This window comes from Anarrhichthys ocellatus, unplaced genomic scaffold, assembly GCF_004355925.1.
Source record: "Anarrhichthys ocellatus isolate YVR2014 unplaced genomic scaffold, GSC_Weel_1.0 scaffold28, whole genome shotgun sequence".
NCBI classification, from domain to species: domain Eukaryota; kingdom Metazoa; phylum Chordata; class Actinopteri; order Perciformes; family Anarhichadidae; genus Anarrhichthys; species Anarrhichthys ocellatus.
In genome coordinates this window covers 2,588,833-2,616,284 of record NW_022280058.1, presented here as the reverse complement: position 1 = coordinate 2,616,284, position 27,452 = coordinate 2,588,833, and the positions used below count along the sequence as shown (strand labels likewise).

General features: G+C 44.8%; 1 protein-coding gene across 9 annotated transcripts in view; it reads left to right on the top strand.

Annotated features, from left to right (window-relative positions):
• Window positions 1–27,452, top strand: part of fat1a (FAT atypical cadherin 1a) — a 73,657-nt gene extending 46,205 nt beyond the window's left edge. For 4 of the 9 annotated variants that reach the window (XM_031863358.1, XM_031863357.1, XM_031863360.1 and 1 more), the window contains 22 exons: window positions 430–705; window positions 997–1,207; window positions 1,797–5,870; window positions 6,486–6,682; window positions 6,805–6,958; window positions 8,314–8,547; window positions 12,354–12,740; window positions 13,439–13,653; window positions 14,802–14,939; window positions 15,136–15,279; window positions 16,466–16,663; window positions 17,354–17,950; window positions 18,172–18,394; window positions 18,484–18,615; window positions 18,741–18,898; window positions 19,673–20,141; window positions 20,888–21,041; window positions 21,258–21,368; window positions 21,466–22,109; window positions 22,880–23,017; window positions 24,858–24,893; window positions 25,876–27,452. In XM_031863358.1, coding sequence (XP_031719218.1) covers window positions 430–705; window positions 997–1,207; window positions 1,797–5,870; window positions 6,486–6,682; window positions 6,805–6,958; window positions 8,314–8,547; window positions 12,354–12,740; window positions 13,439–13,653; window positions 14,802–14,939; window positions 15,136–15,279; window positions 16,466–16,663; window positions 17,354–17,950; window positions 18,172–18,394; window positions 18,484–18,615; window positions 18,741–18,898; window positions 19,673–20,141; window positions 20,888–21,041; window positions 21,258–21,368; window positions 21,466–22,109; window positions 22,880–23,017; window positions 24,858–24,893; window positions 25,876–26,546 — 9,561 coding nt within the window. In that variant the 3' untranslated portion in view covers window positions 26,547–27,452. Of the gene's footprint in view, window positions 1–429; window positions 706–996; window positions 1,208–1,796; window positions 5,871–6,485; window positions 6,683–6,804; window positions 6,959–8,313; window positions 8,548–12,353; window positions 12,741–13,438; window positions 13,654–14,801; window positions 14,940–15,135; window positions 15,280–16,465; window positions 16,664–17,353; window positions 17,951–18,171; window positions 18,395–18,483; window positions 18,616–18,740; window positions 18,899–19,672; window positions 20,142–20,887; window positions 21,042–21,257; window positions 21,369–21,465; window positions 22,110–22,879; window positions 23,018–23,305; window positions 24,121–24,364; window positions 24,425–24,857; window positions 24,894–25,875 lie in introns of those variants that run through there. The other 5 variants (XM_031863361.1, XM_031863359.1, XR_004213313.1 and 2 more) reach the window with 4 other exon arrangements.

Sequence of the window (27,452 nt, the reverse complement as noted above, 5' to 3'; positions counted from 1 at the left end):
TGTGTGTGTGTGTGTGTGTGTGTGTGTGTGTGTGTGTGTGTGTGTGTAGATGGAGGGAGGTGAGACTGAGAGTAAATATAAAGAGCTGGACACATATTGTTTGTTGATCATTATTCTGTTTAAAACTATGAAGTCCATTTACACTGAAACCTTTATTCTGGTTATTATTGGGCTTTTGGAGTATGGGGACCACTTCTTTCTATCAAATAGACGCTTGCATACACAACAGTAACGTGCAACACTGGATTTCTTTCGACCGATTCAACCATCCAGTTATTCTCAGAAACATGACAGTCCTAAGTGCACAATGACAAAAGTAGGAAAGGCTAAGAGAATAACCTCAGAATTATTTTTTAAGATGCATTATTTGGGAGATGATGAAAGTCTGGTTTTAATATATATTCTCTGCCATTTATTTTTCTCCTACAGGTGCTCATCCGTGTCATTGACACCAACAACCACCGGCCACAGTTCTCTCAGCAGGTGTACGAGGTGAACGTCCCTGAGGACAAACCAACAGGGACTGAGGTCCTGCAGATCAGCGCCACGGACAGAGACGAGAAGAACAAGCTGACCTTTACGCTGCTGAGCAGCACCGATCCCTTCAGCCTGAGGAAGTTTCGACTGGACCCGGGAACAGGCACTCTGTACACCGCCGAGCGACTGGATCACGAGACTATGCATCGTCACATCCTCACTGTCATGGTATGAACCAACGAACGCTGACACTAAATTGTGAGACGTTCCTACATGCGGTTTCATTTAGTTTATTTTTTAATTGTCTGCCTTATTAGAAAATTAAACATCCGTGAAATTAAGATAAGCTTGTTTGTCGCTATGCTTTTGAAAACATGAATAGTTTGCTGTTTTACTGTGTTACTATTCAGGAACGAATTATCCCTTGAGGGCTGTAAGACTCATGCCTTTCCCTGTTTTTCTTCCCTTTCGTCCTCCCTCCTATGTCTGTCTGTCTCCTTCCAAATTGGTCTTCTCCAGGTTCGAGACCAGGACATTCCAGTAAAGAGGAACCTTGTGCGTGTTATTGTCAATGTGGACGACACCAATGACAATGCACCCTGGTTCATAGGCACTCCTTACTCTGGACGTGTGTTTGAGTCCGCAGCAGTAGGCGCGGCTGTGCTCCAGGTTACAGCTCTTGACAAAGACAAGGGCTATAACGCAGCGATTGTCTACAGCATTGAATCAGGTAAATGCACACAAAGTTGCTGTGCCACTCTGTTGATCCGAAGTTTCCCTAGTTATTTTTTTTCCTCATAGCAGAAAGCTTCCATTGTAATCAAATGCAAATGGGATCAGCTCGTAAAAAATGCATGAGTCATTTTGAGCCTTGCTGCCCACTGGATCTTGATCATGAATGGAATACTTTACTAAGAGTAGGAGAATATTGAAGACTTTGTCTAGAGGATCTCCCAATACATGAGAAATGGGTATATCCCGCCTCAGAGTTTCCCACGATGGTTTTCTCCTACAATATGCTGTTGTAAGAGACATGCAAGAAAAACGTGTCCCTCATCTCTTCGTTTGAATATATGCATATTTGACATAGCTAAGATGACTTGCTGTAATTCAATTGTAGCTTGCTTTGTTCTGTGTGAAACTGATGAGGATGACTGGCTTGGAAAGTACTTTACCATTTCTGAAATTACAAATGCTCATCAACCACACCTTCCTGATACAACACGTAGAAAACATATATATACCATATATGTTTTGCATCACCAGGCACATATCACAGGTCATTAATATATTCTACTTTTGTTGTCTCTTTCTTGCAGGAAATGTTGCAAACTCATTTGCCATCGACCCGGTTCTTGGGACAATTACAGTAGCCAAAGAGCTTGATCGCAGCAGCAAGACCCTGTTTGAACTCACCATTAAGGCTTCTGATAGTGGAATACCTCCACTGTCAACTACAGCCACTGTACACATTGTGGTTACTATTTCTGACAATGCAGCCCCCAAATTCACCGAAAAAGAGTTCTCTGCAGAAGTCAGTGAATCAGTCCATCCGGGAAGTTTCGTGAGCTTGGTCACAGCCGACAGCCAGTCGTCTATTTTCTATCAAATAAAAGGTGGCAACATCAACAACGCATTTGATATAAACCCTAACTCAGGAGTGGTTGTGACCCAGAAAGCTTTAGATTATGAGGCCGCCTCTCAATACAAGCTGATCATACAGGGCACCAACATGGCGGGACTTGCCAGCAACGCAACTCTTCTGATTCACCTAAAGGATGAAAATGACAATGCTCCAATATTTCTCCAGAAAGAATTCAAAGGGGTAATCAGTGAATCGGCCCCCGTCAACAGTGTTGTTCTTACTCATGAAAACACCCCTTTTGTCATTCGTGCGTCTGATGCTGATTGCGACCAGAATGCCATGCTCATCTACCAAATTGTCGAACCTTTTGCTCATAACTATTTCGCCATTGACTCAAGCACTGGAGCCATCAGAATCACAACGGCTTTTGATTATGAACAGAAGAGTGTTTTCCGCTTCACAGTCCAGGTCCATGATTTAGGAATGCCACGCCTGTTTGCAGAGACGCCAGCCAACGTGACCATTGAAGTAATTGATGTTAATGACTGTCCACCAGTTTTTAGTCAAGAACTGTATGAGACAACCGTCATTGTGCCAACATACAAAGGAGTGGAAGTCATGAAAGTGAACGCCACAGACTCAGATTCTGGGCCTAACTCCAAACTTCTCTTCTCCATCTCTGAGGGAAATATTGGTGATAAATTTAAAATTGATCCAATCACAGGCATAATTTCTATTCAGAATGTCTCACAGCTCAGGAGCAGATATGAAATAAAGGTTAGGGTTTCTGATGGTAGATTTGCCGCTGTTGCTACAATAAAGTTACATGTGAAGGAAAACAAAGAGAGTAAACTGAAGTTCACCAGGGAATCCTACAAGGCCAATGTCCAAGAAAACCTTTCCGAGAAGAAAACACTCGCAGTCATTGCTGCTGTTGGGAACCAGGTGAACGAGCCCATGTTTTACAGAATTTTGAACCCTGACAGCAGATTTCAAATCAGCCACACATCTGGAGTAATCTCAACCACTGGGATTCCATTTGATCGAGAGGCACAGGACACATTTGATATAGTTGTCGAGGTCACCAGAGAGGACAAATCTGAAGATGGGGCTCATGTTCTAATAACTGTGACAGTGGAAGATGTAAATGACAACAAACCTATGTTTGTAAACCTTCCCTATCACGCCCTGGTCCAGATGGATGCAGAGGTAGGCCAGGTCATCCGACAAGTCACAGCAGTGGACAAAGACAGTGGCCCGAATGCAGAAATCCATTATCACCTAGAGGATCACCAGGAGCACTTTCAAATTTCCCCCTCTGGTGAAATCTCCCTCAAAAAGAAATTTGAGAAGGATTCGCTCAACACAGACTTTGTTATCGTTGTTATGGCAAAAGATAATGGAGAGGTAACACTCTCAGCAGAAGTAGAAGTTCCAATAACAGTTGTGAACAAAGCAATGCCTGTGTTCGAGAAGCCTTTTTACAGCATTGAAATCCCTGAAAACATCCAGTTACACACACCTGTTCTCCATGTACAGGCCAATGATTCTGAAGGCCCTCGTATTGTGTACACCATCTCAGAGGGAGATCCTTTCAAACAGTTCTCAATTGATTTCAACACAGGTGTAATTCATGTGATTCAGCATCTGGACTTTGAGACACATCCTGCCTATAAGTTAAATGTAAGAGCCACAGATTCTCTGACTGGAGCACACTCTGAAGTGTTTGTCGATATCATTCTGGAAGACGTAAATGACAACGCCCCTGTGTTCCTGTCAAAGGCCTACCATGCCAATATTTCAGAGGCCTCTGTCATTGGTACCTTCATTTTGCAAGTTGATGCCAAAGATTCTGATACTGGTAATAACCAAGAAGTATTCTTTCAGCTGGTTGAAGAGAAGGGGAAGAATTCAAATTCTTTCACCATTGACCGTGACACAGGAATGATCTCTACAGCTCAAGTTCTTGATCATGAGGAGATCCAGCAGCACAAGTTGAGAGTCCGGGTTGTGGACGGAGGCGTTCCATCCCTATCCAATGATGTCATTGTGACGATAGACGTTACAGACCTCAACGACAACGCTCCAATATTTTCAGAGCGCACTTATAAGACTACTATTAGTGAACTGGCCCCACGTGGACACTTCATCACCCAAGTCCAGGCATCTGATGCTGATAGCTCAGACTCCAATAAGTTGGAGTTCTCCATAATATCCGGTAATGACGATCAGAACTTTTCCATCGACAAACACACAGGCGCCATTGCCATTTCCAACCACCGTAGGCCACATATGCAGCCTCTTTACAACCTAAATGTATCGGTATCAGACGGTGTATTCAGAAGCTCAGCCCTCGTCATGGTAACAGTTACTGGTGCCAACTTCCACAACCCCACCTTCTCTCAGGTGGACTATGTGGTAGAGCTCGTTGAAAACTCACCTATTGGTACCTTGGTAGCAGAAGCAAAGGCGACAGATGACGACGAAGGCATTTATGGGCAAATAACATACCTAATTGTCAATGACTTTGCAAAAGACAAGTTCTCTGTCAATGAAGACGGAGAGATTTTAACTCTTGAGAGCCTTGATCGTGAAAATACCATCGAAAAGGTTATTCCTATTTCTCTCATAGCTAAGGACGGCGGTGGAAAAGTAGGCTTTTCTGTAGTCAATGTCATTCTCACAGACGTCAATGACAATGCCCCACAATTCAGGGCAGCTGACTACAAAGCCACTATTGCGTCAGATGTCCCAAGGGGAACCTCTGTGGTTAAAATTGCTGCTTCAGACATGGATGAGGGAAGCAATGCTGACATTGAGTACTCAATCGAAGCAGATGTTGAAAACGTGGAAGAGAACTTTGAAATCCACCCAACCACTGGGGTCGTTACAACCAAAGAGAGTCTCATCGGACTTGAAAATGAGCTCTATGCATTCTTTGTGAGGGCGAAGGATACCGGGAATCCACCCAAACATTCTGTTGTACAGGTTTACATTAGGATTGTTGCACCAGAGACACCCATTCCAAAATTCGCTGAAACACATTACCGCTACACAATTGCTGAAGACCTTCCCATTGGCACAGAGATCGATGTAATTCAGGCTGAGAGTGAGCAACCCGTCGTTTACAGCCTTGCGAAGGGCAACACCCCCGAGAGCAATGAAGATGAGGTCTTTGTTGTCGACAGAGACAGTGGAGCCTTGAAGCTTCAGAAAAGCCTCGACCATGAGATGACCAAGTGGTACCAACTCACTTTGCTTTCCCAAAACAAACATGAGAACTACGAGATAGTAGCATCTGTAAATGTTAACATCCAAGTGAAAGACCTGAATGACAATAAACCTGTCTTTGAGTCAGACCCTTATGAGGCCGTCACTGTGGAAAACCTTCCGAGCGGGACCCAAGTGATCCAAGTCAAAGCCACCGACCAAGACTCTGGAACCAACGGCCATGTTGTTTACAGCCTCGACCCCAAGCAGAACTCGCGGGAGATCTCCGAGCTGTTTGCTGTTAACAGCGAAACTGGATGGGTGACCACCTTAAAAGAGCTAGACCGTGAAAAGACGAACAAATACACGATCGCCGTCCTAGCCACAGACCAAGGCGACAAAGTCCAACACTTTAATGGCACCAGAGTGGAGGTAACGGTCGCCGACGTGAACGACAACCCGCCCCGCTTCACTGCAGAGATCTACAAAGGCACAGTTAGTGAAGATGACCCTCCGCCCAGCGGGGTGATTGCCATCCTCAGCACCACGGATGATGATTCTGAGGACATCAATAAACATGTGAACTACTTCATCACAGGTGGGTGTTTATTATTTTGTGAAACACATTAGCAGTATGCCATGAGAGTTTACTCGATAGTCCTTTGTGTTTTTCATAAACAGAGCTTAGAGTGGGGTTATCCGTTTATGCCACTTAATGTGATGATAATATCTCATCTTTGAAACATTATACAATTCTATTATCTGTTAGGAGTCTTGAGTTATCGCCTAATCTGCCAAAGCTCAAGGCAAATATTAAGGTCATCATGATACAGAAATGTATAATTATCTGAATAATGCTTTGAAATAGGCTGGGGGGAAATACTTTGTCTAGTGCTAATTAGCATGTGTGAATAACTATGCCAAGTCTGGGAATATTAAGAGGAATCCGAGTCCAGCATTAGTTCATGTACATTTTCGGTTTGTGGTATTGCTTGTGTACCAAACAGATTTGATTTAGAAGTAAGGATTGGCTTTGAGAAGCAGTGATGAATTCTTAAAAGATGATTTCAGTAATTATTGATAGGTATTTTGTGGAATGCATTTTAAAATTCAGGCCAGAGCCTTAGCCTTGTGTCTTTTTAATGCGTCTGCTTTCCTGCCTCTGAGTTGTTGATCATTCTGAAGTGGTATATTTCTTTTTAACACCAAACAGGAGGGGACCCACTTGGCCAATTTGCCATCGAACACATTCAGAATGAATGGAAGGTCTCTGTCAGGAAGCCCTTGGACCGTGAAGAGAAGGACAATTACCTTCTTAACATTACAGCCAGTGATGGCATCTTTACTGCCAAAGCCGTCGTGGAGGTCAAGGTGCTGGATGCCAATGACAACAGCCCTGTATGCGAAAAGGTAAAGTCCATTTTTTTTTCTCGACTGTGTCGGAATTTCTCTGCACTTCGTTTGCGTTTGTTGTGCCCTTTTCTTCCTATTCACTTTCATTTCTCTCCCTCTTCCATTTTCCTTCCCCCCAGTCCCTGTACAGCGAGAGAGTCCCAGAGGACTCCCCCGCCGGCAGGCTCGTCTTGCAGGTCTCTGCTACAGATGCTGACATCCGCTCAAACGCCCAAATCTCTTACGAACTCCAGGGAGTTGGATCTGAACTCTTTATCATTGACTCTGACACAGGTGCGTGTATCTTGTGTAAAATGCTTATGTGTACGAAGAACAGTATTGGTTGTGTGACTTTTTTGTGTTCAGTGTAAAAAAAGCAATATATTCCATATGATGAATACATTCATCGTTTCTTTAATTGTTGAAGCCTTTTTTGTCCACAGTCATTGAGTTAGATTGCGTTCCAGCTGTGTTGTAAGTTATTCTGAATATCGGGAAGCAGTATGTGGAACCCTCCTGTTAAAGTCTCTCATGAAACACTCTTGGTCCTCGGCTTGGAGCCACAAAATCAAAAAGGCAGCTCAGCACGACAGCGAGTCTTACATTCTACACTCTTAAGATTTGAAAATAGTGATAATGTTTTGTTTTTTATTTGTTTCTGTATACAACAGAAATCATTATTAGAAATAGAGGAGGCAAGGGGGTATTTTCTTCTGCCCAGTTATTTACTTATTCATTTTTAAAAGAGCCAAGAACATTTCCCAGCGGGGCAACTTAAAAGACCCATAGTGGCACTAAAAACACAGAGTTGCACACTAAAATTCAATTTATGGCCGCTATACTTCTTGCCTGCAAATAATTTCTTGTTGGAGACCCTCTAAATCAGAGATTCCATCTGGCTGCTGGGATGCAAAATGAGAGCAGGAAAAAAAAAGAAAGAAAAACAATGCCAGTTAATCACCGCCAACGTGGTTTTAAAATAAATGCCAAGTTAACGCATGAAAGGACAAAACAAACTAAGCCAGTAGATTTAAACAGCTATCCGACATGTCTGCTGATGCATAGAATCCCTAAGTAATGGCAAAACTCTGCTTTTAATATGCTGAGAGACTGAAACCGAGTCAACAATACCATCCAGCTGTCTTTTGGCAACCGTCAATATTCAGCTTCCAGCAGCAGTGCTACTGTTATGGAGAGGGGATGTTATTTTTTTTCACTGCAGACAAGTAGGATTATTGCAGATGAGGACCGCCAAGAGGCTCTGGAGTTTTCCAGAGAGGTTGTGGTAATGTTGGCTGCCTCACCTCCCAGGACACTTCCAAGCTGCTCTTAGCTGCCAACTCCGATGGTTCCCTTCATCCTTCCACTCTCTTTGCTCTATTCTTCCTGCTTTCGCGCGTCAATTATTTATTTATTCCCCTCTTCTCACTCTTGAAAGCCATCGGTTATTTCAATGTTTTTTTACATGGTTAGTAGACAGGACACAAGAGGGTTCCAGTGCTTTAGAGTATATTGTACATGGTTTGTCTTCTGATACCCCTGTCTGTATGTTGAATGTGTTTTATGTTCTTTAAATAGCATATGAAATCCTTCTAGTGTCTTGTGTGTTTTTGTGTGTTTTGCTCAAAAGCCTTCTGTCTTACCTGCAGGGGAGTTGAAGACTTCGCAGCCCCTCGACCGAGAGGAGCAGGATGAGCACAGGTTCAGAGTGCGGGCGGTGGACGGAGGAGGGCGCTACTGCGAGGCCGACGTCCACATCACCGTGGAAGACGTCAACGACAACCCGCCTCAGTTCTCCTCTGATCCCTACACCATCACGGTCTTCGAGAACACAGAGATGGGCACATATGTGGCAAAACTGCTGGCCAACGATATTGATTCTGGTGAGTTCATTCTCAGTCACGTTTCCATGACTGTGTGTTCGAGAAACAATCAGTCCGTTAACTTAAAAAAATGTAATGTAAAGTGAATCCAGTACTGTAACGTGGGCTAAGCCCCGCCTCCATTTTGCTGGTCTTATCAGCTGTAGTTAGCTAGCTAATGCTAGTTTTATGAGTTGCTTGTTACTTGAGTAGTTGACTTGTTTTGAAATGACAGCTCTATAAAAAGGGTCTGAAATAAATACAAATATGTCGTTGTCAAAAAAGCCATGATTAGACACTTTTTAATATTAAAACTATGTTTTGGATACACTTTTGAGAGCTCTCATGCTTAAAATACAAATCAAAGGTAAACAAAAGCATTACTCAAGGTCAGAATAAAAAAAAAAAAAAAAAGCACCGTTGATTCAAATACCGTTTTTAAAAGGGGGTTTAGCATCATAGTATACAGCATGCATATGCATCTTGGCTAAATGCTGACTCACTATGCACGGGTTATTATCTTTCCTTTATGCGACGTCATTACACTAAATGGCGAGAGGGAAGGATAACAAAAGTGGAATTTCATGAATGATCAACCCCTCAAATTAAAAGCTCCATTACACTCTAATGAAATTTCTCTCTCTGAAGCTGAATTCTCAAAAGGGCTGATTGTAATTTTCCATTTGCCTGGTGCAAAGCCACGGGGCCACATATTTATCTGCGGCTTCTTCACCTTTCAGCAAGCATTGCCGACCACCGAGAGGCTCGCGTGTGGATAAGACTGAGAACTCACACCACGCAGTTAAACAGTCATTTCAAGCTCCTTGAGACTTTATCCAGGAAACCATTGGACCTGCCGTTCCAGATTACACCTTTACTTTAGTGGAACACAAGCCATTCGACGCCTTCACTTTCTATTTCCCCCCTTTTTTTTCAGTCCCTTGTTTTGGGTGGACTGACAGCTTGACAGGACGAAACGGAGCTAGAATTGGATCCCTCAGAGAGAAACCTTAAATAGTGAATGGAAAGCGACGGTATTAAGACATGTCTTCCCTGAGGCTTAACTGCCACACAATTTGCTCACATTTTGGATATCAAGGATAAGGGTATTTGAAGGAGGGGTGGAGAAAAAAAGGTGCTTCCTGCAGTTTAGCCAGGGGCAATAATTATTTAGAGTTACACTGAGTGAAAGCAGAGCGGGATTTGATTATTATTTCCCTCACATGTGGGTATCACACACATTGAGATTTTTTTTTTTTGTGTGTGTGTGTGTGTGTGTGCCTGTCTACTATTTTTTCTATTTAGGTTCTAACTTAAAGCGCAGCTGGGCAAGTCCCAAGCATTAAGTAGAGTGTACAAGAAGAATTTGGTGTTTAGCTTTGACCCAGTTCACTCAGGCTTCAGTCAACTGTCTTAGCAGGCAAACATCAAAATGTGAAGCCTCCTCCGAAGAGAATAGAGATATTTGACTGTGCATAGCTCTGCCAGGATTCATTCTTGGCTCTGGCTGCTGTGTGCCACTGCCTCAAAGATCCACCTGCCCATTTGGCTGGAAGGCGTCTGCTACTTAACAACATTGCTGCTCCTCAGTTCAGCCTGCTGTTGGAATCGCTGAAAGGGCAGCACTTAGCAGTGCGGAATAGTTCAGAACCAGACTGACAAACAGATCCAGACTGGTGGCCGTGATCTGACAAACTAAAGTTATGCGAGTACACATTCCTTCTATGATTTGGCCTTATCCTTTTATCACTCTGTCTCTCTCTGCACTGCCTCGCTGTTGTTATTTTCTTCTTTCAATTCCTCATATCCCTCCATTCTGGAGGAATATGAAAATGCTGTGCTTTGCCACCGTGGTGCTGCACCACATTCATACGTGTTCTTGACAATCTCGCCTCCAATAGTGTAGAGAAAGATGCCTTAAAGTGCCAGCTGTCCTCAAAATGAAATATGTTGTTGTTGCTTTTAAGATTAGTGTGCATTTAGAATAATTGCCGATTGACATTATTACAGAGATTTACATTAATACTTTGCTGTACAACATTGTCTTTAATGGGGAACTGCACCCATTTTCAAAATGCATACATGCTATTCCTACGGCATAAGACACAACACGAACAATTCTCCCAAAACTATTGTGGAACTGCTCCATAGACAATGAATTGGGAGAATTGTATAGTTAATTAATTAGGGCTGTGCAAAAATATCAATATAGCTTACTATCGCGATCATTCTTTCGACGATAGTGTATCGATACATCCGCGACTAGTATCGATACATCCTGGCTTAAACAGATTTAAAATGTTCTATAAATTGGGCCCACTGGTGGGACTCTACGCCATCGGGTTCGCCATCTACCCGAACCCTAAATGGAATGTTTGGGTAATTTGCAAAGCTAGATATTTTTAAATGTGCTCAAGAATTCACACGAGTACAGAAACGATGACCAGTTATGTTTAAATATCGCCACACCAATCACGACACATCGTCAGGTAGGGACAAGCGTGTCTTGCCACGGTTAGCTAGCTAACCGTCTCTGGTACGGGGTGACAACCTGCGGCAGTAAAAGCTGTGGTGAAGATATATTACCCAGAATGCATTGAATGTGGATTATAATGGCAGGCAGTGAGAGGTGAGGGTTCGCAGAATATTTATTTTTGCCATTACAGCTGACAGAAGCATAACTCATATTTACAGCTTAGGTTTTTTGCTTCCTTTTTTTTTTGTTTTTGTCATTTATTTGGGAAGATGGTCCTTGGGATATTTATATCACTCAGAAGTTGGCCTTAAGTTGTAAAATGTTGAGAACCCGTGTTATAGACAACATAGAGAGTGTCATCTATTACGCGACAGTATTAGAATGTTGTGAGTATTTGGGTACATATTCCGTCACAACACTAAGAAACAATATGATTAAGCTCATTTGGGTTTAAAAATGAATACAAACACTCCCAGTCATTGTCTATAGAACGGCTCCACACATGGAAATATGGAAACAACATATTGGAATTATTAATTTAGGGTGTGTTCTCCTTTAATATACGGCTGCAACTAAGAAGTGTTTTTCATTAATCTGCTGACGTATTTTCTCGTTGAATCACTTACGTACTTGTTCGTCTACTTTGATATAAACTTTCCAGCCGTGGGACTGAGATGAGCAAACACCCATAAACTTACCTGCATGAGGCAATTTAGCCAATAGAGAGTCGGCTCAATTCACTTAACTACCATTAAGCAACTGTCTCAAGGATGATCACACCAGATAAAAGTGATGGGAAACTATATAAGCAGGGCTCCCCGTGGTGGACTCTCCAGCATCATAATGAGATCCACGGAGGACGGGGGGGGCACTTACCTGATAGATTGGAATATAATAGCGTATTCCAAATGGAGGCCACCTGCAGAAAGGCATTATGATTATTATCGTGATCCGTCTCTGTCTTGTTGCTGGGAGCGTCCTGCTAGTGGGAGGACATGAGTTATGAGGATGGCATGGATTAAGGCGTTTACAGCTCCTGTTTATCAGAGGCTGTATGAAAGATGGATGTGTCGGAATGAGAGGAGAGGGTGGCGATTTTAATCATTCAAGAATCAATACATCAATATACAAATCAATATGCTTGTTACGCCCTGTACTTAAAGGAGTATTTCTGTTGATGTGGCTATTTATCTCATGGTGTGAAGAAAACATTTCACTCAGCAGGTAAATTGCTGAGATGTGGGTACAGGGACAGGTTGTAAACTGAGAGGTATCGCATCTTAACAGACAGGAATGATTATGTAAAGACTGCAAAAAAAATAACTTTTTCTTACCTTTTCTGTCATGCCAGGTCTTAACAGCGACATCCTCTACTCGTTGGTCAATTCTGCTGATGGATTTTTCTCCATCGACGAGCACAGCGGCTTGGTGAGCCTGGAACGCGCCCTGGACCGCGAGGTGCAGTCGACGTACGAGCTGAAGGCCCGCGCCAGTGACCGGGGCTCCCCGCGCCTCTCCTCACTGTGCCAGGTGGTGATCTCCGTCCTGGACATCAACGACAACCCGCCGGTGTTCGAGCACCGCGAATACACCGCCACCGTGCCGGAGGACGTGGCGGCGGGCTCACAGCTGCTCAGAGTGCAGGCGGCCAGCCGGGACACGGAGGCTAACGGAGAGATCTCGTACGGCATCATCAGTGGGAACGAGCACGGCATGTTCAGCGTGGACCCACACACGGGTATGTGGGAGCATTTCATACATGGCTCTTAGCTCAGCTTTGACTGTGCTCTTAGCTTTCTTCTTATTGGTGGTGTAACAAATACTTAAGTATTACTTCCAATCCAATTAAAACTACTAATTATTACTAAATCAAATTACATTTCTACTGTCACCACCGGGATTAAAGGTAGCTTTTGCAGACTGCCATCAAGCAAACATTGATGTAAACTATGCACAACGAAAATGTTTTTGAATAATTCATTTTTCTAAAGATTTTTGCCAGGAAGGACATATGTTTATCAGTTTGTTTGGCTTCAAGGAGACACAACAATGCTGATTATTTTGTTTACACCGAGACGTCCTCGGGGCACGGGGAGTTAAACATCAGGAGCTTCATTGCCCAGGCCATGTAATTGTTGTGGAGTCTACACAGTCTGCATTCCTGTCTTAACATTATCATGGCATCATGCTACATTGCCTTGGGGAAGGAATGACTCACTAGTAGGTTATCCCTTTGCAAAAAAACAGCTTCAAATACAACACATACGAATAAAGAAGCACAATGTTTTTCATCAAATTCATGATTTTGGTGTGTTGTGGTATCATAGGTGTTATTGTTTTTTTTTACCTTTTTAGATAATAATTGGTAGTGTGAGTTCACAACATGGCACCAGCTCTCCCTCTCTTGACTTCCTGCTGTCTCTTTGCCGTCTCCAGGTGACATCTTTGTGATTGAGCCGTTGGACTACGAGGTCTCCCACGAATACTACATCACCGTAGAGGCTACAGATGGAGGCTCACCGCCGCTCAGCGACATGGCCACTGTGAACGTCAACCTGACCGATGTCAACGACAACAGACCTGTCTTCAGCCAGGATGTCTACACGGCCGTCGTCAGTGAGGACACGGAGCTGGGAAAGACTGTGATGGCGGTAGGAATATACTACTCGAACAATAGACACTGGTTGTAAGGGCAGTAACCCTTAATTAAAGCTGCAGGCAGGGTGAAAGCCATTTTTATCTCTCTCTGGCTTAACTTTCCTCCAGCTAGATCTGCCAGACTGTTCACCTTCTCACTCATCGTCTTTAATTTATTCTCTCACAGCCTCGCTCCTCTCTGCCCATTACTCACTGCATACACTATCACATATCCGCACGTGTGGCAAATCACCATCTGGTGGCACAGCTAAATCAGGACCAATGTTCTTCATGCTCGCTGCACCCCTGTTCTCGTGCATTATCTGACACACATGCTCAAACGGTTTAATTGAAAGGCATTCGACTCATTAAGCCTGTCTCCGAGATAAGGCATTCTCTACCTTCTGCATGTTAAATGTTCCCTCCATCCATTTCTGTCTACTCTCTCGTCCCTCCTCTCATAAAAGACCTCTGCGTATGGCCATTTATCTGTGTGTCTAATGTACCTGCTTATAAATGATCTATCACAAAATTAGATTTTAATAACTGCCATTGTCTCACACTTCCTCACTGTCTGTTCATTTCCCTGGAGATGTCTATCAATATGTGACCCCGGGTGGGTTTTAAGACTGTGTGTGTGTATCTGTGTGTGTTTTGGAGAAGGGTACGCAGGAGAAAAAAAAAATGTATGCATCTGTATGATGTTGTGATAGTAGGGCTGCCACTAATGATTATTTGCATCATCGGTTAATCGGACGATTGATAAAAGATGAGTCGTTTTGTCTATAAAATGCAAGACAATAAGGGACAAATTCCACCCCAGTTTCTAAGAGCCCAGATGTCTTCTTTTGTTCGACCAACAGTCCAACCAAAACCAAAAGGTATTCAGTTCACAATGATATAACAACAGCAAATCTGAGATATTGGAGAAACTGGGACAAGAAAATGTTTTCCATCTTGATTGACATCACATTTTTCCCACCCCCCTTTAAACCGGCGACGAGTACCGACAAACACAACTGTAGAACCCATCGATCAGATTTTTTATTGGCCTTCTAACGCATATGTTAACATAACAAGCAAGGGCGTTCAATTGTCCTGTAAAGCCACATTCAAGTATTGTTGATTGATCGTTGTTGCGATTGTTTGATTGATCCAAAAGGTGGTGGCGGAGGACCTCGACGGGCCTTCTTTCGATCACGTGCGCTACTCCATCGTGGACGGCAACCAAGGCAGCCCCTTCACCATCGATCCGGTCAGAGGAGAGCTTAAAGTTGCCCGCCAGCTGGACAGAGAGCGAGTAAGAGAAACAGCAGATACAATGCTGACTGTACACATAGAGTTTAATCCACTGAGGGACTAATTGCACTCTATGCAGAATCCAATAAGAGTCATGTCAGGCCAAATAGGGAAGCTTGTTTACTGATCTCAGCCACATTATTGCTTACAAAAGCAGCGTTGCCTTCGAATGCTTACTCTTTCCCTCCCTTTCCCAGACTTCAGGGTACACTCTGATGGTGGTGGCCTCAGACAACGGGTCGCCCTCTCTTTCCAGCAGCGCCGTGATCAACATAGACATCTCGGACGTCAATGACAACCCGCCGCTTTTCTCCCAGGCCAACTACAGCCTCATCATCCAGGTGAGAGAGGGAGGAGAGGGGTCAGTGTGGACGGCTGATTAGAGACGGAGGGCATGAGAATGAGGTAGATGGAAAGGAATAAAGAGAGGGGGAGGTGCCGAGGGGGATTGCAGTGGACACAGAGAGAGGGATTAACAGGATGGAATAATGGGAGGCTGTGCGACTAGAATGTCAAGAGGCAAGTAGGAGGTTGGAGCAACAGAGGTAAGGACAGGGGAGGGGGAGAGGGGAGGGGGAGAGGGGTGGGTGGGGGGGGGGGGGGGGACAAAAAGACAGAGGCTGCATCTTAAGTATAAGAATTCAGATAAGGGATGGAAAGGAAAGGCTGAAAGGCAGGAGTGATGCAGAGCGGATACTGAGCTGATAGTGGATGATTGACTGGTGTAAATGGAAGACGTGTGAGAGCGAGAAGAAGGAACAGAGGTGCATCTCTATTCCATTTTGGGAGATCAAAAAAAATAAATAAAAATCATGATTCCAAAAGGTTGGATGAAAGATGATTCGTTTCCAATTTTCATGTCTGTTTAGAAAACTGTAAAAAAAAAAAAAAAAAAAAAAAAAAGCAATTGTCGGGGGGCACCGCACACATTGTACACAGCTCAAGCACTTCAGAATCGAACATTGTTTTGTCTCTGACTGGCTTTATTTTGACTTACTATGGATCCTCGATCAAAGTGAAGCACAAAATCACACTAAAGCAGAACAAAAAAGAAACACGGGGCGCACACACACGATACACCACCAGGAATATCCAGAGTTGTTTCTTTAACACTTGAGAAAAAAAAGTGAGTTCTGAGTGAGGAAGAGCCAACAGACACTTCAGGCAAAGCCTTAATTGTAAAACTAACATGGTTCCTTTTACCGGACTCATCAGAAGCCTTGCCACAACATCGTGGACCGGCTGTTAGACAAGCACAACTGACAAGTCCCAGCACCGAGTTAATAACGGTAGAAGAAGACTTTAAAGTGGCTATAATCAGTATTTTTACATCAGCAATGGACCAAATGACATGCTGTGTGGTGGTTTCTTGACATCTAAAATACAGTTTCAGGCAGTCACCGGAACTTTTCTCTCACATCAGCGGAGTTCTGTGGGTGTATATCCAAACTTCTGAAAAACATTACACTGTCAAACATTATAGAGCTGAAGAGCGAGCATTACACATTCCCCTCTTGTATCCCACAGGAGAACCGACCAAAAGGCACAAGTGTTCTTCAACTCACCGTAACCGACCGGGACGCTTCTCACAACGGCCCACCTTTCACCTTCGCCGTCATGGACGGGAATGAGGGCGACGCTTTCTACATCGATCAGCAGGGAGCTCTAGTGGCCGCGGGGGCGCTGGATAGGAAAAGTAAAGAACACTACCTACTTCAAGCACAGGTGAGTCACAGCACAGAGGAGAAACCACAGTTGAGAGGTTGTATTGATTTAACCGTCAAGCCACAGCAACCTGATCCATTTGTCTTCCCTCTTTTCCCTTTCTGTACTTTTTCTCTGTCATGCTCACTCATTTCTATCTCCTGCTCCCGCCCCCCGATTAGCCAATGTTCATCAATCCATCTTGAACCTTTTAAATATATTCTAAATAAAGCTTTTCACCACGAAAAGCCGCTGTGTGTAAGATGCTGAATTTAAAATAGGCATGCAATGAAGCTGCTGCATCAGAGTGCATCTCACAGGAGAATCATAAATCAAAGACATTTAGGTTTGCATGATCACGCGTGCTGCCGGGTGTTGATGTGTCACCTTAGAGGAAAGAACAGGGGAGAAAAAAAAACAGTGGGCAGATGGGATATGAAATGTAAGTGTGATGTCTTGTTAAGCGAGATGCACACTCAGATTTGAGTAATAGTTTTCGTGCAGAACTGACCATCCGTGTGCAAGTGTGAATGTTAAAATGCACGATCTTTAGAGGTTTTGTTGGCTTTAATATCCAGTGCACCTTCAGTGCGTAGATGCCGCCAACTTGGGGATATCAGTGAAAGAGCTTGATTGCCCTCTGCTGTTGGGAAAATAGAGCTTACAGTGCACAATATTTCCTCATACATGTGTCTCCTTTCTCATGTTCAGGTGTCGGACAGTGGCAAGCCTCAGCTCTTTTCCGCCGCCTTCATCAGCGTGCGCATAATCGAGGAGAGCGTCTACCCTCCTGCCGTACTTCCGCTTGACATCTTCGTGACCACCGCTGGAGACGAATACCCCGGAGGAGTCCTGGGCAAGATCCACGCCACCGACCAAGACATTTACGACACGCTCGCTTACAGCCTCGCCCCGCCGTCCTCCGCGTCCTCAGACGAGAGCGGCGCCCTGTTCTCGGTTTCCGCCTCCGATGGAAAGGTCGTCGCCCTGCGGCCTCTCGACGTGGGCCACTACCCTCTCAACGTGACGGTGACCGACGGGCGCTTCACCACGGCGGCTGACGTCAACGTGCACGTGAGGCAGGCGACTCGCCAGGCGCTGGACAACTCTATTGCGGTGCGCTTTGCAAATATCGCCCCCGAAGAGTTTATTGGGGACTACTGGCGCAACTTCCAGCGGGCGCTGAGAAACATCGCTGGCGTCAGGAGGAGTGAAGTCCAGCTAGTGAGCCTGCAGCCTACAGAGCAGGGAGATCTGGATGTGCTGCTGGCTCTGGAGAGATCTGGCAGTCCATACCAATCTCAGGAGGTAAGAGCTGCCATGATTACATTTTCCAGCTGATGGTACCAAACTGTTGTTTTGTCTTTGGGCTGCAACTAACTATCATTGATCTGTTCATTATTTAGTCCATAAAGACATTTATGCCCACGGTGATGTCTTTAAATCACTTATTTTGTCCGACCAACAGTCCAAAACCCAAAGATAAAGAAAGAGAAAAGCATGATGTTCATGTCTCAATTGTCTTTCAGGTCGTCTTCCACAAGTTGAACTCCTCGGCAGCTGTGATCGAGGAGATGACGGGGGTTCGCATCGCGCGGGTGGTGCAGAAGCTGTGTGCAGGTCTGGACTGCCCCTTAAGCTTCTGCGATGAGGTCATCTCGCTGGACAAGACCGCCGTGTCCACCTACAGCACGGCTCGCCTCAGCTTCGTTACCCCGCGACACCTGAGGGCCGCGACCTGCCAGTGCGAAGGTACGCCGACTACGCCGCATACACGCTCAGATTCACGTTTACTGTCTGTTAGAAACTCCCAGTCTGAGAGGAAGTGTGTTTGCATTTAGGTGGCAGATGTCCCGTGGTGAACAACTTGTGTGAGAACAACCCCTGTCCTGAGGGTATGGAGTGTGTGGCAGATCCCAGAGATACCGTGTACAGTTGTGTGTGTCCAGAGCTCAAAAAGGGCAAATGCTCCGGTAAGACAACCCACCTCTTGATCATTGTCCTTCATCCACTTGTGATCTATGGTGAAAATAATGTAAATGTGATGCTGCGTGTTTGTCCCACCTCTTCTTGACACACGTCTGTTACTTCATGTCAGACGGCCACTCGCTGACGTTCAGCGGCAGCGGCTATGTGAAATACCGTCTGATGGAGAATGAGAACAAGGAGTTGATGAAGCTGTCTCTGCGGCTGAGAACCTTCTCCAGCCACGCCACCGTCATGTATGCCAAAGGAACCGACTACAGCATCCTCGAGGTTTGTTTGTGTGTATGTGTGTGGGTGTGTGTGTGTGTAAACGTATTTGTCCAGCCTCATTACTCAGCCATTTATTCCTTCGGCGTCTTTCAAACTGAAATGATAACCTCGCTTATCATAATTAAGTCTAGACTGACTGTCCGTCTGCATTTCTGAGCTTGTCTCTGTATTAAAGCCCGGCATTTCCATATCAGAAGGGCTTAATAAGCACAAAATTGACCCGCACTCCCACGAGACCACCCAGCCATGTGTGCCAATCAACTGCGCTGAAGGGTTCAAAAAGGCATTTTAAAACCCCCTTTCACATGAGGGACGATGGGAATGTAGTGGTGGGTTGAAAAAAAATCACACACACAAGAGCTATTTCAGTACTGGGAGGGAAACAGAATGCAGTTCTCCACACATTCCTTTCAGGGTCTGTCTGGTATAGCAGTCTACATGCCAGACCTGGCTGGCTAAGAGGGACTTATTGTTTAAAGGCTTTTAACTGCCGCTTGTGTTAATTAGAGGCACGAACAGAAGTTAGACTGTTGTATAAAGATGTTTTCCTGCAAAGCGAGTGTAGCTAGTCATTAAGATAAGATGGAGCCATGGTAATGCATTGTACTTTTTGATAGGGAGTGATTAATGACAGTGTCACACATCGATTTATAACGGGCTTGGTGATTTGATAACGGTCTTTCCTCCCAAGTTTTAATCTTGTGGAGCGAAATCGAAAAAGGGGAAACAAAGTTATCTTTATCATGTTCTAACTCATTTCATGGCTCTTGATAGATCGTGAACGGCCGCCTGCAGTACAAGTTCGACTGCGGCAGCGGCCCCGGCCTCGTGTCGGTCCACAGCGCTCAGGTCAACGACGGGGAGTGGCACACGCTCACACTGGAGGTGGACGGCAACTACGCCAAGCTGGTGCTGGACCGGGTGCACGCCGCCTCGGGCACGGCGCCGGGCACCCTGCGGACCCTCAACCTCGACAACACCATTTACTTCGGCGGTCACGTACGCCAGCTCGCCGCGGCCCGCCACGGGCGCAGCCTGCCCGTCACCAACGGGCTCCGTGGCTGCCTGGAGGCCATCGCCCTGAACGGCCAGGAGCTGCCCCTCAACACCAAAGCCAGCCGGGCCCACGCCGTGCTGGAGGAGATCGTGGACGTGAGCCCAGGCTGCACACTCGCACTCGTTGAGACCTGTTCCAGCAACCCCTGCACCAACGGAGGGAGCTGCACCTCGCTGCCTAATGGAGGTGTGTAATGTCCTGCTCAGCTCATTTGAATCAGATTTGCACTGGAGTTGCTTTAGTTAAATACATTTCAAGTTTCCTTTTTTTTGTGTGATGTACTACCCGGGTACCTGTACATGTTCTTAGCTTAGCAGAAGTTTGAATTGTGCCCTTATTGCTAAGCTGATTATGTGTTTCATAACTTCCTTTCTGCCACTTGCAAACAGGTGTAGCAACTGAAGAATTGATTATTTATTGATAACTGTTTAATTATTCAAGAGAGGCTATGAGAGACTGCCGTCTTTTATCATAGTTTTGCGAGACCTCTCCTTGTTTTCTGACGTTTCCTGCTTGTGCTGTTAATGCAAACTTGACACTTCTGCATCTGTTTCACATTAAAAACCTGCCAGCGGTTCAGGGGGCACAATCCCTCACCGTCCCTGGAAGGCGTTTTTTGTGAAACATCTGCAAGACGTGTCGAATTTCAGTAACATCAGCTCAAATTAAAGAAAGAACTCGAGACAGTGTGGTATGCACACCCATTGTACTTATTATGCAGAATTTAACAAGTGACCCATTAAAGTAAAGTGCTCATTTTTGTATTTCCCCCCCCCCTCGGCCTTTATGCATGGCTGACCTTTACCTGTTTTATGCGACAACTCACCCCCGGTGATTCTCTCCAAACTGGCTCGGATTTGAGAATCAACAGCAGTTTAAAAATGTCATCGTCTTCATGAGGTTATTATTTTTTTTTTATATGAATTCCACAGGCTACTTCTGTAAGTGTCCAGCCTCTTTCATGGGCACCCACTGTGAGATTGGCATAAGCCCCTGTGCCTCCAACCCCTGCCTGTACGGGGGCACCTGTGTTCCTCGCACCGACGACTTCTACTGCCAGTGCAGAGGGCAGTACTCAGGACAAAGGTAGGACCACCCTCTTCTGTTTGGGCTTTAGTTTACACAAGCATGCATCATTGATGCCATATGGGAAGAACGATTTGGCATGGGATGATGATGAGTAGGGGACAAAGCTAGACCAAGGCAAACATTTTTATACCCCTCATTGTCGTATCCATTACTTTAGAAGCGAAGGTTCATATGTTTTTTGAGGTTTCTTAAGTGAACTTGTTTTGAATTCAGGTGCCAGTTGGGGCCGTACTGCAGAGACAACCCGTGTCAAAACAGCGGAAAATGTATCGACAGTCTGGATGGTCCAGTATGTGAGTGTGAACCAGGCTTCCAGGGAGACAGGTGTGTACATCTTACGTGTTCAAATATCTCCAGCTAGAGTCTGATATTTTGCATCAGCAGTTTGTAACACATCACTGAATTCCGATGTGCTGTCCAGGTGCCTGAACGATGTCGACGAGTGCATCAAGAACCCCTGCGGCAACGGCGGCCAGTGCCAGAACACATACGGCTCCTACAAGTGCAACTGCTCGCTGGGTTTCAGCGGGCAGATGTGTGAGCTCCGCGCCGAGGTCCGCAATGAGTTCGTCTCCACCTCCTGGAACATCGGCCTGGAGGAGGTGATTGGCATCGTGGTGTTCGTGTCCAGCATCTTCATCCTGGTCCTCCTCTTCATCATCATCCGCAAGAAGGCTTGTCGCAGAAAGTCGAAGAGCGACAACGACGACAAACGTCTCGGAGGCTCGAGCGTGCCTCACTCCTTCCTCCAGAGGCCTTACTTTGACGCCAAGCTCAACAAGAACATCTACTCCGACATCCCGCCTCAGGTCCCCGTGAGGCCCATCTCCTACACTCCCAGCATCCCGAGCGACTCGAGGAACAACCTGGACAGGAACTCGTTTGAGGGCTCGGCCATCCCCGAGCACCCGGAGTTCAGCACCTTCAACCCGGACTCCGTGCACGGACACCGCAAGACTGTGGCCGTGTGCAGTGTAGCACCCAACCTCCCCCCCCCCCCCCCCTCCAACTCCGTCTCAGACAGTGACTCCATCCAGAAGCCAAACTGGGACTACGATTATGATAGTAAGTTCTCAATAGCTTTACGTAGCGGTGCTGGGGCCCCGCGTTGCTTTCAGCTTCATGTGACCACGGTTATGACATTTAAGACATTCAACAATGATCATGACTTCACTTAGTGAAATTCTGGGTAGTGCAACTTGATGGGTCCATAATTACCTAATAATGTTCTTGGAAAATTCCTGGAAAGGATGATGTAATTTATTAGTAATAATAGTAAAACATAGAGGCAATGGTGCACTTCTAGTTAAACTATTTCAGTTAATTACTAGTTTAACTTTGTCTTTAAGTTTTTCTCCATTTTCGCCATCATTTGTACCAAATTATGCGGTTCTTGCCAGGAAACTTGCTATCAAATTCTGTTTCTATGCATGATAATAAGAGTTGTGCCTCCTGCATAGCAGTAGAGCACAGTTCATGGAACATTTCAACATTACCTCCTCCAAGGACGCTGTGTCTTCGGTTCTGTTTGTTTTTTGTCCGCAGGATTACGGAAAGACTACCGTCCCGTTATTTCTAAAAAAGTAAAAATCAGAGGGTGGATACAAGCACTATGTTTCACTTACGGAAAACGGCCAAGTGCCCCTTCCACTATTTTATATGACTTTGATTTCTGTATATATTGACACCAAAAATAGATACATTTGGTACTGGCTTTCATCGATTTAAATGTTGAAAACTATAAAATCAAAAAGCAGCAACATCCAACATAAAGTTGGTGTTGTATTTTTGTCTGTTCAAAATCTGCTTTCAACAAATTGCGCTTCCTCTTCCAGCTAAAGTGGTGGACTTGGATCCGTGTCTGACCAAGAAGCCTGTGGAGGACAGCGCCTGTCACCCCTACAACACCAGGGGCAGCATGTCTGAGGTCCAGTCCCTCAGCTCCTTCCAGTCAGAGTCCTGCGATGATAACGGTATGCTGCCATCCACCATGTTAAATGTGTCCCTGAGAAAAAAACTAACAAGACAGAACAGTTTGAAAAATGCCATATTTTATAACCCGTACATGTATGAGATGCCATTTTGCACTTGTAATGACTTGTTTTTCCCTTTTGTCTGATGAGCTTGCAGGGTTTCGCAACAGCTCCCTTTGTCTCGCGGAGCCTTGTTGATTTCGATGCTAACTCTGTCTCTTTTGGGCCCAAATGGTGGCTCTGGGGTCACGTGTTCTCTTCTCTTTTCTTTTTGCTGCGGGGCTTCAGCTCCCATATGGATCAAATCAGTCCACAGATCCAGGACAAGGTTTTAATTAGGGAGGTCCAGCCTGTAAGTCCTCAATCACAACCGGTACAGACGGAAGCAATCACAACAACTTGTACTGTGTAATTCTCCCGGGATTTCATATATATATATATATATATATATATATATATATACACACACACACATTCTGACCCTGTTTTCTAATCTCCCGACTCTCAGTTTACCGGTGTTCAAAAGGAGTTTGATGACTTATTCAGAAAGCACTTATGTTCCGTTTGAAAATCACTCACAAGGTCTTTGACTTTGAAAGACGTCTGCATTTTCTTTCTTCTTTTTTATTTACAAGCATGCCATTTCTTCTCTTTTTGTTTGTCTCTTCTTTTTTCAACATGTAGCTACAAACAGACGCTCAAAGCAAACACCAAGGAACACATCACAAGGGTACGCACGTTATGTTCTCCTGTTATTTCCTCTTCGTATCTCACTTATTACCCTTCAGTCATCACTGGGATATGATGATGGGGACTGTGCTGCTCATAAGTCATCAAAACCTTCCCCTCTATCCTAAATTGGAAATTGATTAATTCCCGAACAAGCCATTTCTGTTTCCTCATTTCCTCAGTTCACTTTTCTGAACACACGGAGGCTTTTCTCCGTGTTAGGGTTGGAAATGTGTTTTTTTTATCCCCCGGGGAATTTCACTGATTCTTCCATCTGTACTGTCAATGGCACCCCGTAGCATCTCAGTATGTTGTTGTTGTTGTGTGTTATCTTGCACAAACAAGACCAGACCCTCCCCCCCCCCCCCCCCGTGTCCCCTTCCCCCCTCCGCTTTTTCCCCACCCTTAAACCCCCCCCCCCCCCCCAACATTCAGTGTTAAAAGAAAAAACACTGTCCAGCACCAACGTTTTTTTGGGAAGTGTCGCTTGTGTTACCATCACTCCCACCACCATGCACTCCATTGTTTTGGTTTTTTTGTTCCTTTTTATGATATTACGGCATTCGTACTAATGCTGAATCTCTTCCACCCACTCTTCCCCCTGCCGCCTCTCACAAGCCTCCATAGTGACTGTAATCCACCTTGTCAACTCTGCTGTTGACACGGTGGAAGGAGAAGGTACTCTTTTATTGCTTCCATCTGCCAGTAGTTTTGTCCTTGGTGTTGGGATGTGAAGTGCAGGTTTTATAGAGCTGCCATTATCTTACACTGACAAACCTCATCCAGCCCTGATGTGGGCCCTACCTTTTAAGATTCGGCTGCTAATTAAAGAGATATGCAAATACAAAATGAAACAAGCACAGACGTTTTTGCCTTCAAGTCACAGGATTGATCTTTGCCAACTTTCTGATTACACACCTCAAGGAGTCTGTTTAAGAGAATGGCAGAGCTGTTGTCCATTAATTAACCTGTCACTCTCCTTATTGCTACGTCTTTCAGTGTTTCATTGCCCTCCTTTCATCCGTGTTCTTAGCCCATTGTTCTTTCTTCTCAGGTTTTAATGTTGACTTCTTCTTTCTCTCTTTCTCCTCCTTTCTCGCCTCATATAAAGAGTCTTTTTTGGCTCATGATCTCAACAACCCAAGAGGTGACTTTTTACATCTTTGTTTGCCTGATGTGCATTGGTGTGCCCCCCCGATCCCGCTCTCTAAACGTTAACCACCACTAACCCCGCAGCTTAATGAGGAGAGGGTTAAACCTGCTCTGACACTGAGCTCCGTAGGATTATTTATTTATTTATTTATTATGTATTTATCCCGTGCATGGTTTCGATGCTGTGGCAACATTAAAGGAAACTTTAATCCGAGCATTATATGATCAAAGGTTTTGCTCGGTAACTAGCTGGGAATTTAACGGACTGGATGTAAGTCGTTTGTGTGTCTTTTAGTACTATTTCCAACACTTAAATCCCTGAAACTAACTATGTTTAAGTGCTTTTGTTATCTTGAAATTGACATCACACAAAAATGACATTTTCAAAAATATAATTTGTCTTTTTACACAGTAAAACGGGAGTTAGTATGTTATCATACCTCATATGAGAGGGATTTAAATCATATCCTATTTATTTGATTGGATAACGCAGAGTTGGGCGTGGCTAAGCAAATAGGGCAGTGCCAAATGGAGCTGCAGAGATACTGAGGACTGGGATACCATTTTAAGATATATTTAAGGTGCACTTCAATGATAGATGATTAATCAAAATATTTTAACATTTTCAGGAAGAAAAAAAGAGGGATTTTCTATAAAAAACATTCAAAACTTGCACATATTTTGGCATACAAGAGATAACAGTACAAATAGTACAGATAGACAGAAAAAAAAAAATTTTATTCCACCGTGTCTTTAAATATGTGAATGTGTCTGCAGTGTGTTAAAAAGTTGCTCTCACAAAGTGGTGTGAAGTCGTGTTTATTAATGAACAACTCATTGTGTTGGTGTGACGTGTTATTGTTGCATGGTGTGAGTATTTAACATTAACATGTTGTTATACGGTGAATGTTATTAACTGCTTTGGTGCAGCATACTAATGGGTGTGTTTGTGCTTTGGGCTTTTCCTTATCAAACAGGATATCACTGGGACACATCTGATTGGATGCCAAGTGTTCAACTTCCTGGAATCCAGGAGTTTCCACAGTATGAGGTTGTGGAGTCGCCCGCCCCTCTGTACAGTGACCCGAGTGCCATCGACACCGACTACTATCCCGGCGGCTTCGACATTGAGAGCGACTTCCCTCCGCCGCCGGAGGACTTCCATGCAAATGACGACCTGCCGCCCCCACCTTTGCCGGAGTACGGCGACACGCTGCGGCCCATGGGCAGAGATTTTGACCACTCTGCGATCGGTCCGGGTAGCCCGGCCGGGATCCGCCAGCGCCCGGCCCTGCCGCAGCTCTACAGCCTTAACCAGTACCTGCCACAGCACTCCTACTCAAGCGACGGGGCCGACACCGAGGGCCAAGGTGCTACTTCCACCTCAGGCGCCACCACCCCAGCTTCCACCATGGGCGCCGGTGGCTACAGAGGGGGCTACCCTTTAGGTTGTAGTCGGGACTTTGACTCCTCAGCTCTGGACAACATGTCCATGTCTCTGTACACGTCCACAGCCTCTTGCTCGGACATGTCCGCGTGCTGCGAGGAGTCCGAGGCGATGATAAGCGACTACGAGAGCGGCGACGAGGGCCACATCGAGCGGCTGGTCATCCCGGCGCTCGACTCCCAACAGCACACTGAAGTCTGACACTGGATCCAAACAAAAGTGCCTGAACCCAACAGCCACATCTTATGTTAGCCCTCACACACACACCACCCTCACTAAACACACACACACACATACATTGACACACACACACGATTAATTGAGTCCAAACACAGGGGTTGTTGAGACTGGTTGTGAAGGCCAATCGGCTGAGAAGATCTCATGAAGCTATAGGAGAGACTCTGTGGCATCTTAACATCTGCTCAGTCCAACTCCTGCCCCTTTGAGTTGGCAGTGCCATTGCTTTCAGTAACTGTCATCATACACAGGAAGTGGATTGTCTGAAGGGTCAACATTTCAATGTAAAACATGAAAAGCATCATGAGAAAAAAAAAGAAAAGAATATCTCTGTTTCTATAAATACAACCAAGCAAAATGTTTTTATACAAGTCCTCATTTTCAATGTAAATTTAAATGTACAGTTTTGATTTCAAAGTTTACTAGGTTTTGTAGATATTCTATGCTTTTATTTTCAACAACAACAAAAAAAAAAGAGTTAAATGGTGTGACATTATCAGCCTTACTGTGCTTACATTCACAAAAAAAAAAGGAAACATTAAAAAAGAGAAGAAAAGAGCGTGGCTTTTCCAAACACAGTGTACTCGTAAAGTTTATTGTCTCCTGCTCATTTCAAAAAGGGTCTTCAATGAACGACTGCATATTCTTGTTTTTATTTGTTTGTTTGTAAATTTTGACTTTGGAACCTCTTTATTTTTCCACCAAGAAAATGGGACCCAATATATTTATAGTGCAGAGTTATCCATGGACACGTGACTTTTTCAGGTGTCTGTGTGTGTGTGAGCAATGCTATGGTCTTGTTAAGGTTTTTATTGAATACTGCCACAAGCTCACGCTTTCCTACTGGCAATAAATTATTCCTAAAAAATA